At 35.0% G+C, this 14,735-nt stretch overlaps 1 protein-coding gene across 7 annotated transcripts in view; it reads left to right on the forward strand.

The window, feature by feature from the left end:
- ULK4 (unc-51 like kinase 4) overlaps window positions 1–14,735 on the forward strand; it is a 627,906-nt gene that overhangs the window by 160,595 nt on the left and 452,576 nt on the right. For all 7 annotated transcript variants that reach the window (XM_031940060.1, XM_031940061.1, XM_031940057.1 and 4 more), the window contains exon 21: window positions 8,105–8,232. In XM_031940060.1, coding sequence (XP_031795920.1) covers window positions 8,105–8,232 — 128 coding nt within the window. The remainder of the gene's footprint in view (window positions 1–8,104; window positions 8,233–14,735) is intronic.

Here is a 14,735-nt window from a genome sequence, read left to right on the forward strand (position 1 = left end):
AGCATGAATAAATAAAACACATGGAATTACAAAGGAAACTATTTATATTAGGATACATTATCAAAATATTTTTTAAAAGTGTTCTTATCTCCCAAGTTAAGAACCCTTTTTCCCTAAAAATTGGGGGATTTTTTATACCAAGTTTTTGCTGCTAATGTCTAACCTCTCAAGGTGGAGAGTTCAGAGACTCACAGGCATTCAGTGTACTGCAGATGTGTTAAGTGTGCAACCCTGGGGGATAATGCTCTCAATATAGAAAGACCTTATTGGTAGAAAATGAGACGTAGTTATTCTTTTCTTTGCTGCTGCCATTGTCCATCAACTAATTGGAGTGCATATGTCAAAGTAGCTATTCTTTTCATTTCCTTCTCTCACAATCTAAAATCAAAATAGATTCAATTTAAGACAGAAGACGATGGTTGGGGACCCAAATTGGAGTTTAGAATGTGCTGCTGCTTTCTTTATGCATTGAAGATGCTTTTTTCTTCTTATGGATGTTTAGGTAATCTTTGCAGTTTTTAACATGAAACACAGACCTACTGGATTATATTTTAATAACAATCCTCATTTGCAAAGCGAATTATAAAATCTTAATCTCTCATTGGCATTCAGAGAAGTGCCCGGCACAGGTTCACTCTTATTTACTTTGCACACATAAATATAATTTACATAGCAATTATATGTTCAGTAGTTGGAGATGAGCTTTTTAAATGCTTTGCATTTGGATATGTTCAAATATCCAACCCAGTGTTCCATTTTAGTTAGACATTCTGTCTCAGATATCAGGATGGCATATATTTTAGTCATCAGATGACATAATTCTTGTTGGCAGGATCTTCAGTTTAGATCATTTTTTCCTTGTTCAGATTGATATATCCTCAGGATCATATCCATTCAACTCTTGTCTTCTGCCCCTGCAGGACCATGCCAAGCAGATTTGCACATATTTTCTTGCTTTTAGTCTCATAAATCTTTTTTTAGTTCCTCCTAAGTCAGAGTGATTCCTGAGGTGGGTACCTCTTGAATCCGTTTGGGCAGCTCTAAAGTTAGCAATATTTAAATTTCTAGAAAGTGGTGATGCAAGTTTCCTTCTTCCACACTACCTGTCATTTGCCATCATAGGCTCATCCTGATTTTTCTGAAACCAGAATCAGAAATTGGAATAAAAGTTTAAGATCTCCTGCTCAACATTGCCATGATACAAGTGATAGGCCACCTGAAAATCCTTAAACCTTTTCGTTGTTTTAAAGACTTATGAAAATGAGCCAGTCAATATGATTTCAGGTACATTCTATGAATGATTTTTGGAAGGCTCCCTATTTGATTTTATCATTTAAGATGATTAATCAGTGCAATAACACAGGAAATACTTGATTGGTATATTAGCTCTCTTCTGGTATGAGGCAGAAAGTTTTCTATGGCCAACTCCATGGGCTTAGCTGATGTCTCTGTGCACTTCTAGCAAGTACATGGGTAGTTTTAATTTGTACAGAACATCTGTGGCTTAAAGGTTTTTGTTTAGACACGTTAAATGAAGATTTTATTATCTCTAAAGAGAATGCCTCTCATTGCCATGCTTAACACCACTGTGTATCATTTCAGCTAAAGTCTAAAGTTAAGGAATGAAACAATGGTAATAGATTTAACATAAATTGTTTACAAATTGGATTTGGATTTTCTTTGTGAGTTATCTTTTAAATACATTTCAGTTTTCTGCTAAACAATTCCAGAGCACAATGAGGAAATCAGCAAATGCAACACTGTTAGGGTTTACATTGATTTTTAATCATTGTGACAGAAAACAATAAAAGGATGACTGAGTATTGTAGCTTCTCTTAATGCCTGTAAGCAGAGTCTAATGATTTTTGCCCTTTTTTATTACTTTGGTAGTTGGGCATAATATAGAAACACAATGTTTATCAAAACCATAGAAAATTGGGTGTGTTTATGAACATTATTTTTAACTGCTTTTTTTTAAAAACTTCAATAAATTGATGAATATAACTGCACATATGCAAATATGTAGGACCCAACTGTGTTAGACTTAATAGTGTCAAAACAAATGTTGGGGAAGAAAAAAGCCAGGGAGGGGTATGTTGGAGAGCTTATGGAAGAATGAAGTATTAAGGAAAGGTCAAGGAGTTTGGAGGGCACGGTGGAGAATTTAAAGTTCAGAATGGGAGCAGCTGGGTTGGAAATGAGGTACATGTCCGTCCTGTCCCTTCTTCTGAAGTGGAGGAGTTCCATGTTCCACCCTCCCATCAGAGCAGAGTACTGATCAAGTGTGAAAAACAAGTCAAAGCGGATGTTGCAAGTTGCATTTCCTTAATGACGAATTTATCAAGGACATTGCGAAGAAGCCAAAGAAATTCCAAACAAGTGCAAAGAAGGAAATGAGGAAATATCTGAATCTTGTGTTTGATAAACTCAGGGTCCCTAATAATTTACTATGTGACAAAAACTGCTGGGAAAACTGGAAAGTATTCTGGCAGAAAATGAGTTCAGTCTGTACCGACATGACATAGACATAAAGGGTGACAGAATAACAAATGAGAGGAACAAGGAAGAAGCAATCTTTTAGATCTATAGATAGGATAAGAGTTCTTGAGCAAATAAAAGCTAGAGATGATCAAGAAGATAAAAAGGACAATTTTAATAAAATGGTTTTATATTCATAAAAGGCTATAAAAATAAAATATAAATGGTTTTATAACAAAATAAGTAATAAGTTTTGTACAAACAAATCAAATGTAGCAAAAATTAGAAGGGGATCAAGTTTCTCTGATAAAGGTCTACTTCCCAAGATATTTAGGGGACTGATTTATATTCTTAATAATGAAACTGAAGCCTCCATTGATAAAATGCTCAAAGGACAGGAACAGGAAGTTTTCAGAGGAGGAAATCCAAATTATCAATAAGCATATGAAAAAATACTGAGGATTACTAGTAATAAAAGAAATGCACATTGGATCAACTCTGAGGCTCTGCCTCATACCCATTGGATTGGCAGACTTGACAAAAAAGTAAAATTATAGGTATTGGAGAGGCTGTGGAAAAATGAGTATATTAGTAAATTGTTGATAGTATATTAATTAACTATTGATATAGCTCAAAAGTTATTAATTGTGTAGACCCTTTGACTCAGGAATACCATCAGTAGACCTAGACACTCCTAATGACATGACCAATATGAAAATTTGTTTTGCTTGATTATGTATGTTTGTCAAATTAATTTTGTTTTTCTTTTTTAAAAGGATGGGGACATGGGGAAGTGGTAATAGATTCTTTGTTAATTAAAAAAAAAGCAAATTGAACTAAAAAAATTTTTAAAAATAGGAATGTTTATAAGTTACTTGGATAGCAGTGTACATTCTTGATCAACAGGGCTCAGATTTCTTCTGTCTTTAAATTTTTGTAAGTTCTATAATTCAGTTAAATTATTTTGCTGAAATAATTTTTCCCTGCTTTTTTTTTTAAAGAAAAGTAGAATAGCATGACCTTAAAAGGGAAGATGACTAGACCTCTAACGCTGTTTTCAATCTTAGTATCTTGGTTTGCGTTGGACACTGATAAGCTGGAGAACATTCTAGATGAGGCCAGCCAGGGGAGTGAAGGGTCTAATGTTCATTCCTTAAGATTTGTTGAATGAACTGGGGATGTTTACTTGAAAGAAGAGAAAGTTGAGGAGAAACTTTAGAATAAGAATTAAGCTTATTTTGTTTGACCTTAGAAGTCCCACCCAGCAGTAATTGGTGGGAGCTGCAAAAAGGTTAAAATGTAGATTGAATATCGGGAAAAACTTCCAACACTTATAAGTTACAAGACTTAGAAATATTGTCTGATGTAAAGTCACATTTTAGCGATAAAATGTAGAAGAATCCTGAAATACTGAGACTTTCTCTTATTGTGCACAATGCTGAGGTTCTCTTACGATTCACTTTAAAACTGCAATTAAAAATGTATAATAAAGAATAAAATAATAGAATAATAATAATAAAATAAAGAAAAGAAAAAATTTTAAAAGAAGGCACAAAAAATTTTTAAACAATCAAAAACTCTCCTCATTTTTCCTTAACTTGATTTCCTTGACACTGTGAGTCTCCCATTTTCTTTGGCACCCTAAAATAATTGTTATTTTTAGGTTAGACTAAATAATGTAGAAAATAGGCCATAAAAAGCACAAGGAAAGTTGAGGGATTTTTTTTCTATAAATATTCTTGCCAAATCTGTCCTTCCAAAAAGCTTTGCCCAATATAGCACATTTCAGTGGAATTATCACCTCTTTCCCTAAACTCTTTATTTATAGAGCCTTTAAAGAGGCTATAAATATGAACATTTGAAAGGAAAAATAAAGGCTTCCTAACTTCATTGAAGTTCATAGGAGTGTTGCAGGCCAAGTAACTGCCACATCAGACGATATTTATAAGTCTTGTAATACAAAAACATGAAGCAAATTAACTAAAGATTATCCCAATTTCTTTACTGTGGTGTCCTGGTAAGAAAGCATTTGAGACAGTGGACATGTTGTTTACTAACAGCATGTATTTGATAATATTCTTCCTTTTCTTTTTTTTTGGGTCCTACTGCAAGTTTTCAGAAAAGTAAAACTGACTTTTATTTTTCCTAAGCAAAAGCAACAAACAAACAAACAAACAAAAAACAAACTCTAGCATCATAGCCCATTTCTTTCATTTAAGTCTTACAAAATACTTTGCAAATAGTTACCCATTTGACCTTCACAGTAACACATGAATTATTTTCTTAGTTTATGGGATCTATAAAATGGATGTACACGTTGCCTCTTGTAAGACAAATGATAACCCAAATATCTTTTCATCCTGTGTTTTTGTCCAAATTCTTCCTTCATTTCTCCCAGAGTATCCACTCAGCACATTAGAGGCCTTTTTATTTTTTTAAAAAAGAAATGTTTCATAGATAGTAGTTCAACAAGACTATCCATTTGTTATTCCTTGCCCTTGGGAAATGACTTCCCTTCCTCATTTTCCATACTTAAGCATACTCCTTTGCATTTTATTGAGCATTTTCTGCATGTATTTCATTATTGGGAATATACTGAATCTTCCTGAAATGACCACATACCTTTCTCATTGTCTTTTGAGTTACTTATAGTTTGGATTCTTTGAATATTATGATATAGTAGAGTGGAAGCTCCTTGAAGACAGGGACTTTGGCTTTTGTATTTGTATCCCTAGCCTAGCAGAATACCTGGCACATAGGAAGCACTTAATATATGAATATTGATTGATTGATCATTCTAAAATAAGTATCCATACTGGCATTTACCAGGATTATTTTATCCAAAAAAGACTTTTTTCAGGAGGGAGCAGCTTCAGATCCTTCAAAGCATTGTACATAATGCAGTCTGACTTCAGCCTATTTACTTCTGAACCCAGTTCATTGTTCAAACAGGACTCATCTAAGATAGGTGTTTTGATGTGACCACTTGTCTCTGCTTATCCAACTACATGTCTTAATATATACTTGTCTACTTGATTTTTCCCTTTCTTAGGGTTTGTGGTCTTTATTGAGGAAGGCTTGTATTATTATAGGACTCTTAAATGATCAGCAGGTATCATCCAGAAACAGGAAGGTTTAGAAAATATTTCAGTTGTTATAAGGTATCTTTCTCCCATTTGGACTTTTCAGAAATCATTCTCTATGACAGATACAAAGTGCTGGCAGTAAGCATATGTCTCTTTGTTTTATGCTTCATGTGGTAACAATAATAAGAGGATTGTTGAACAAAGTTATCGATAGTTGCATCTATCTAGAAATTTTGCTTGATTTTAAGTTATGCATAAGATGCTGTTAGAAGAATTTTTTTGCTCTTTCAAATCAAATTATTCCAGCGCTTGACAATTAGATTCTTGAAAAAAATTCATTGTCTCTTTCAGAATTTTAAATACTCTTTTTTTTCCTGCATTGATTTTTGGGGCTATATTAAAAAGAGTTAATGCATTATAGTCAGGTATAGTCCCAGTAAGTAGCTTGTTTATTCTGTAGTATCTAGCAGGAAATATGATATGAATTGATAGAGAGCTAAATATAAATACCTATTCTAGAATGAATAAAAATATTTTAGTTCAGGAAATCTTTTCTGGGGGGAGTCTAGCCTTAGTTATAATGGCTTTTGTCTCTTGCTTTAAAAAATAACCAACAAAGTCATACTGCCCCAATTTTTCTCCTTGCTGTGACGATTTGGGGATATAAATGGCCTATAGATATTTGGAAATGTAGGGACTGGACAAGTCAGGTCCAGAGATGTCAGTATGCTAATTGTTAGATTAGAGATTAAGGCTGTCAAAGTGGAAAAACTCTCAGAGTGAATGATATCAGAGAGAGAGAGCAAAGAGCTGAGAATAGGATGTGCTTAGAGCATTCCAGTCCATCAGAATTAGTGTGCAGCAGGAGGAGAAGAGAAGTAAAACAGTTTTGTTTTTCCTTTATTTATTTAACATTTCATTCCCCCTCCCCAAGTTACATGTAAAAAAATTTAACAGCTTTAAAAAAAAGCTGAGAAAAACCAGTGTTTTGAAAGTTATGGAAAGAAAGTACATTTCAAGGGCAGAGCGTTCATACTTGGAAAAGGCTTCAGAAATGCATTGAAGTCAACAGAAAGGAGGGTCTTGGTAATTAGAAGGGCAGAAGTAGTCATGGAAGAGTGGGCCAAGTCATTATTTTTTTAAAGGAAAATATTTCTGAATCCAAGTAATCTTTTGACAAAGGCACTTTTTAATTTAATTTTAAAAAATCAGTGGTATTTTATTTTTCCAATTATATGTACTGATAGTTTTCAGTATTAATTTTTATTAGATTTTGAGTTCCTATTTTTTTCTCCCTCTCTTACCTTCCCTCTCTCCAAGACAGCAAACAATCTGATATAGGTTATACTTGTTGTCATTTTAAACATTTCCATATTAGCCATATTGTGAAAGAAAAAATAGAACAAAAGGGAAAAACCATAAGAAAGAAAAAGCAAACACACAAAAAAGGTAAAAACGGTATGCTTTGATCCACATTCAGTCTCCATAGTTCTCTCTCTGGATGCAGATAGCAGTTTCTATCCCAAGTCTATTGGAATTGTCTTGGATCTCTCTATTGCTGAGAAGAGCTAAGTCTATCACAGATGATCATCACATAATCTTGCCGTTGTTCTGTACAATGTTCTTCTGATTCAGCCTACTTCACTCAACATCAGTTAATGTAAGTCTTTTCAGGCTTTTCTTAAATCAGCCTGCTCATCATTTTTTATAGAACAATAACATTCCATTATATTCAAATACCATAGTTTATTCAGCCATTGCCCATTTGATGGGCGTCTACTCCTTGCACCACAGAAAGAACTGCTACAGATATTTTTGTACCTGTGGTCCCTTTTCTCTTTTTTCTGATCTCTTTGGGATACAGATTCAGGAGTGAAGCTGCTGGATCAAAGGATGTATACAGTTTTATAGGGAACTTTTTAATCTTTATAAAGCCTAATATATCTGTCTTGTGAGTTTTCAATATACTGCATTTTGGGTCTATGTATCAGTGAGTACCTAGTGGATTGGGCTTATGAGATCAATGAAAATAAATTTTCTAGATCCAGGTATAGATTTTGATTTCAGATGGGCTAGAAACTTCCAAAAAAATCTCTTTTTTATCTTTATTGTGCTTTCCCCCCCAAAAAAATAAAATAAAAGTTTGCATCAAAACCACATAAAAATAATAAGGAAGACAGATTTTTGAGCAATGAGTATTTAGAACTCCAAAAATTCATTTGTTTGAAGGGAGAGTAATACTATTATCATTTGGTGTTAGGCAGTAATTTCAGCAGAATAAGTGAGATGCCCTTCAGTGTATGTGTCTCTGTAAAGTATTTTGCACATTGCTATTTTCACTCTATTTCTCCAGCTCCAAAGACCTTGCTAAAGTGGAACATCATCTATTTTGCCCAATGATTTCGTGCAGTGACTGTAGTAATAAATTTGACCCTACCATTCACTCCTCTACAATCTTTTTCTTGATAATCAACACTGTGTTCCTTCTGAAAGAATACTGATTTCTTGTTTTCTTCATAATTTTCATCTCTCTTTTATAGGACTTTGTTACTACTGTTATCCGTCTGTTTGACAGCCCTTCAACTTCTATTCGAGCAAAAGCTTTTCTGGTCCTTTTATATGTTTTGCTCCATAACCGAGAAATGTTGCTTCTCAGTTGCCAAGCAAGGTAAGACTTTTCACTCTTCAAGAATTGCTTCAGTAAGTTTCAGTTGGTAGCTGAGACAATCATTGTAGTGAATGTGACATTTGACATTGATAATTTGCTGTCTGTTTTTTTAGGGTGTGCCTTGGGATTGTGTTTTTCTACAGGATTTAAAGTTTTCAGATAATGCACATAATGCTAGAAAACCAGCTTTTTTCTAGACATTCAATATAACATGATGTTGATTTATTTGGCACCAGAAAAAGTCCTTGGAAATGGCAGAGGTGGTAGAGAACTCCCAGAGTAAGCCTTTGGGGCAGCAATAAGAGCCTGGACAAAATTGTCATTGGTGAGATTTAAGGAGTCTCATTGCACTGGCCACTTTTATGGGTACTCAGTTTATTATGGTGACTGCAAACTAAAAGTCTACATTGTACAATTGTGGCCTAGAACATAAAAACTCTATTGGATGTATTCTTGGAGTCCTGGCTGTGGCCCAATGGTTTGGATTATGTCTGAATACTTGCTTTAAATACATTTCATTATCTATGTTAGAAATATCCCTACCCCAGTACACTGAAATTACCTTAGATTTGGAGAATATAGGCCAAGAATACCAACGTGCCCATCATATATACGTATATGTGTGTGTGTGTGTGTGTGTGTATGAAACTTATACAAAGAATTTGGGAGTTGGAGGAGACCTCAGCAACTATCCAGTCCAACTTTAAGGACTCACCACTGTGCCAAGTAAGTGCTCAGCCAGAATTCTAAGGAGGGGGAGCCTCCCACCTCTCACGGCCTCCCATTCCATTTTTTGCAAGCTTTAATTAGAAAAATTCTTCTGATATCAAGGCACACTTTGTTTCTTGCCAGCTTCTACCCATTCTATTGTGAAGCCAAACAGAACCAACCTAATTTCTCTTCTGATGGCATCCCTTCAGTTACTTGAAGATGGTTGTCACAGCCTCTTTCAGGCTATTCTTCTGCAGGATAACCATACCCAGGTCCTTGGATCAGTCGTCGTGTGTTGTGGTCCAAGGCCCATCCCCATCTTGATTGTCTTTCTCTAGATACTCTCTATCTTATGCCATGTGGCCCAAACTAGATAAAGGTCTATTATCTTCCTATTCCTGGGAGCAATGTAGTACAGCATCCCATTAGCTTTTTTGTCATATTGTACATCTCACTCATATTGACCTTGTAATTCATTAACTCCTCCACCCAGATTCTTTTCAAAACAACTTCTACCTATCTGTTTCTCTCCCATATGAGAAAATGTTTTTCTATTTAAATTCAAAACTTCACCTGTATCCCAATTGAATTTTATCTCATTAGATGGACTGCTGTGTTTTATCCTGTCAAAATCCTTTTGGATCCTGACTCTCTTATTCAGTGTATTAGCTATTCTCATAGCTTTGTGTCATCAGCCAATCTGTTGAAAATACGATCTCATCTGTTAATACTGTACCATCTGTTAAACCTCTCAGGGCTAAGCACAGATCCCCAAGGCACTTCACCAGATACCTCTTGCCATATTCTCATTGAACCGTTAACCACTACTCTTTGAGTATGTTTATTCACCTTGTTCTGAATCCATTCAGTAGTATTATTGTCTAATCCATATCTCTTCACTACCTCTCCAAAAAGAGTATGAGGTATTTTATCAAAAGCTTTGCTAAAACCTAGATAGCCTATAGACAAAGGATTTCCCTCATCTGCTAATTTATCATCCCATATGAGAAGGAAATGAACGTTTAATCTGGCATAACTTGTTCTTGATGAAGCCATGTTGACACGTTCGTGTGATCTTCCATTATAATCACTTATTGGAATTTTTTCATTTTTTTTATGTGGTTTAGGGTTAGGGTTAGTGACTACAAATTAGGAGTTTTCAGTAAAGCTGTCTTTCCCTCCACTTTTCACAAGAAGATAGCATTTTTCTCTCCCTTTCCCTTAGTTTTTGGAATTTGAACCGAGAAAATGTCAAATGTTTGTTGTATAGGATGATCTAGGAGTGGGAAATAAGAGGATGCTAAGAATAATGTGTCCTCAGGAAAAATAAGGGATGCCAGAAATGTGTTGAGGTCTGTGAGTATCAGGGTAAAGTATAGGATCAAGGAGACACAGGGGAACTCACATAAGATTTTGGGGGAGTGGGAGATGTGAAAAACAGGGATGTTCTGATAGATTACATTCAAGGCCCTGTTCTTAACATTCAGTGATATGTAATAATATTATTCTGAACCAAATTGCTTGTCATTGAAGGTTATTTTTTAAGAATAGATAGAATTTTGAGTTATTCTATTCTTCTGTGGAGATTAAATCATTTGCATTTCTAGAAGTGTTTTTATTTTTTTTTTTGTACTTTTACCTGGAGGCTGTTTTAAATATCACATTAGCTGAAGCATTACTGAAGATTTTGCAGCCCTGATGATTAAGACTTGAGAAGGAAGCTGCATAACACTATTCTCATTGCCTTGCATTAGTGAGGTATAGCAGCTTAACCAGAAAGATCTTCTACCAGAACATAAGATAAATAAATGGAGCTTATCTGGGCCTTTGGAGTAGTCAAGTGTCAGGGATTTGGTTCTCGATAGAAAGTGTTTTTTCCTTACCTCTATAAATTGAAAAGTTGGCAACTTTGAATAGGAGTCCAATAGTTATTATTAAGAGAATACATGCATACATACGCGAGAGAAATGGGCATGGGCTGTGGCTTCATTATTATTTTATTGGCCTTTATGAATTCAAATTTGCACTTAGAGTTATATTCAGAAGCAAATGTTAAATAATATAGTGCAAATAATGGAAAACAAATACATTTCACTGTCTATGAAGTTGTATTTTCCATCATAGACTGCCTGGTTTTAGGCAAGCTGCATCTCAAGTGCTTTGTGGAAATCCCACCTGGAGGCTAGAAAGAAAGATATCTAGAAAAGTGCACAAGGGTGCCACAGTCTGTTAAACTTATTTAGAAAAATGTTCCTTTCTTCCTGCCCCTGAAAACTCCAGAAGAAGCTGGGAATCTCAAGACTGCAAGAGAGATGAAGCTTCAAATGTAGGATACTAGATAACCCAGCCTCATTATGCACATATTGCTTCCTGTCTACCAGCATCACTTTTGCCTTTTATGGGTTGAGTCTCAACCAGTTTTGTATGATCTTGGCCCCCAAATCTGTCAGGCAGTGGACAGGTGGTCAGATTGAGCTGTCAGAGTCAGATAAAAAAGATATGATAGCCCCCAAATGCCTGACTATTTCTCTAAATGACTTCATACACACATTGAACATGACAGGTGATAAAATAGAGCCTTCTGGCTCACTACATATGATCGTCCTTTCACTGGATGAACCGTCAGAGTTCACTGTGTGAATTTTCTTGGAAACTGAAATAGGATGCCTTATAATCACCCCAGTATTCTCTTGGGATCTTCAACATTACCATCCTTGTGGGCTTCAGTGATAGGAGAAACTTGGCTTTGATCAAAGAAGGATGTTTGCTCAAGAAATGTTTGTTGGAAATGGTTGGAGAAAAACCATCTGTCATTTTGGGGAAAAAGGCTATTGCTGAAGTCAGGATAGTTGAAGTTAAGTTGTCAGGCTTGAAAATTTGAGAATGTCAGAAAAAAATTATTGATATGCCTGAAAATTGTTTTTTCTAGTTCTTGAAAATAGATCTTTTAGATATATTTCTTATGTTCTTTCAGTTCATCACAGTTATTTCTATTTTACACTTAAAAGGATTTCCTTGAGTACATCATAACAATCCTGGTTAATTTTAATCTATGGAAGAACAATTTTAATCCTCCAAAAAAAAGACATATAAGGCTATCCCACCCTACTTTAAACAATGGTGATAGAATTAAAGGTAAAAACTGTTATTAGACTCCTTGAAAGATTTTTGTCAGACTCAGAAAGCAATTATTTATTGAGTACATACTGTGGGCCAAACACCATGATAACTATGTGAGAAATTATAAAAGCTTCATATATATTCCATTTTCTCAAAGAGCATATAGTTGTGTTTATGTGACAAAATTAATGCATGTGAAGGAAGGAAAGAAGGAAGAAAGGAAGTAAAGGAGAGCAGGTGGCAGGAAAGAAGGGAGGAAAGGTAGAAAGAAGGAAGAAAGGGAGGGAGGGAGGAAAAGATAGAAGAGAAGGAGGGAAATGTGGAAGATAATGAGATGACAGACTTATTGGAGCAAAGTTTGTATTGAGTCTACTACAAAAAAAGATGGGATCCCAAGTCATGCAAAAGAACTTGGATTTGATGCAATCAATCTGGGATCACTATACATTCTTGAGTAAAGAATTACTCAGATAGGGATATGCAAATTGAGGAAGAGAGCATAAAAGCAGAGAAAAAGATGGGGAGAAGTCGTGACTGGGATGATCAAAAAGAATGGAAATGGAACAATTGGTCTTGGTGATGGCTTCTCCATGAATCTAGGTGAAAGATACAGAATAGATGATAGCCATGTCACTAATGGACCTGGGATAGGTGGAAAGTGAACCTCTTTGAGATAATGGTGAGACATCATACATAATGTTTTGGAGATATTGGAAATGCAGTACTGAAAAAGAAGAGTCTAGGGCTGGAGGTAGAAATTTCCTCGTCAGCCATATTGAGGTAATAGTTAAAACCATTGTAATGGGAAAATCATTAGAGGAAGGCAATGTAAAGAGGGAATAGAAGAAGCTCAAGTTGGATTATTGTCTTCCATATGTGTAATTTTCAATGTCCCCAGCTAAATCATATGTTCTTGTGCAGTAGATGGAAGACTGGGCTTCTTCTTCATTAGTTCATATCTACCCTCAGACACTTGCTAGCTGTCTTGATAAGTCATTTATTTACCTTAAAGAAGCAGGAAATGGCAAATCACTCCTGTCTCTTTGCCAAGAATATAACAAATGAGTCATGTAGAGTCAGACCAACTGGAATCACCAAACAACAACAAAAACCATGTTTTTTATTTACTTGTGTCACAAGTGCTTTACAGTTTATAAGCACTCAGTATGTGTTGACTATGAAGGTGAACTGAAGAGTTGAGAAATAGGTTCAAGATTGTTGCCTTAAGTTCCTACTATATGCTAGGTCCTAGCTGGATAAAGAGGAAGACTAGGGACTCTGTTGGATGCAGCTGAATGAGGGAATGTGTAGCAGATGAAGGAGAAAACAGAATCATAAGGAATTTCATGAGCCAAAGCAATCCAGATGGGTAGGAGAGAAGCAGAAGGGTAAGAAGCAGAATAGGAACATGCATTAGTGTTTAGAAAGTCTCCTGAGGAGTACTAGCAGTAGTAGGATGGGGGGAGCCAAGGAAGAAAGGCCACATTCTTTGAAGTTTCCTGAGATTATTATGTAGTTTTAGTTATGACATTTGTAATTGGATGTAGTCCCATACTCCACAAGGACTGTCATTTCAGTTTTATCTTAGAGCAGTTTTAAATTGTATATAGAAGCTATAACCCCATGTTTCTCTTTAGATATTATTATAATTTTCTTGCTCAGTGTGTGAATTCTTTTAGTAACTAATGTTTTCTTTGTCAATAAAGTTGATTTCTCTTATCCTAGCTCATTGGAGCTCATTATGTAAAATGGGGACAGTAGGAGGGAGAATGTGAAGAAATGGGACATAATATTGGGATCTACTTACTTTTATAATATTATGTACCCCAGAGGCCTTTTATTTATCCCAGCAGAAAAACAAAGTGCTTTCTCATGTGTTAACAGGTCTGCACTGGTATCTTTAGCTATTCAAGAGTAATTCTTGCCTTGAGGAAAAACGACCAAAATTGTTTGGGAGTTTCAAAATTAAGCAATACCCTGGGTAGCTTTAAAATGGATAACTTAGATTTCTAGATAAAATTTTGCTTGCCTTAATGTTGAAATAAACTTATAAAAATTCTAGTATAAACTGCTGTTTTATACTCTATAAAATTTCTCTTTAGTAATATTTTGTTGAAGCTAGAAAAAAAACGACAGTCAATATGTACTGAAAAAATTATATTGCGTCTGCCCTACAAAATCTGATGAAAGACAATCGATAGATAGTAGAAAAAAGTTCAGCCTGAATTAATTATGTCAGATGAAGCAGTAGTCAAATAATAACTAGCCCAATGCAGGGTTGCATGGATGACCATTGTCAAGATAAATGTCATTGTATTGGGATTTGGACAGAGTTTTTATTTTAACCAAAGCATCGAAATTAATACCACTGTGAATCTCTGAGTGAATTGCTGTTGCAATTTTACAATTCTCTAAAAATTATGGTACATATCTGTGAGTGTAAAGTAAATTCAGGGCTGAAGCCAAATGATATACAAGAAACTCCAGTCTCCTTCCAAAGGAAAGGGAATAAAGGACAGAATATGATTTTCATACAGAGTAGGAACTGAAATTCATGTACACTTGGCTGAACCAGAGGGACAATGGATTTGGTACAATTTTTGTTATCATTAACACCATGAATATTTGATGTGTTTGAAGCAGAGAAAGTAAGATATGAGAAAATACATGAA

This window comes from Sarcophilus harrisii, chromosome 5 (genome assembly GCF_902635505.1).
Source record: "Sarcophilus harrisii chromosome 5, mSarHar1.11, whole genome shotgun sequence".
NCBI lineage: Eukaryota > Metazoa > Chordata > Mammalia > Dasyuromorphia > Dasyuridae > Sarcophilus > Sarcophilus harrisii.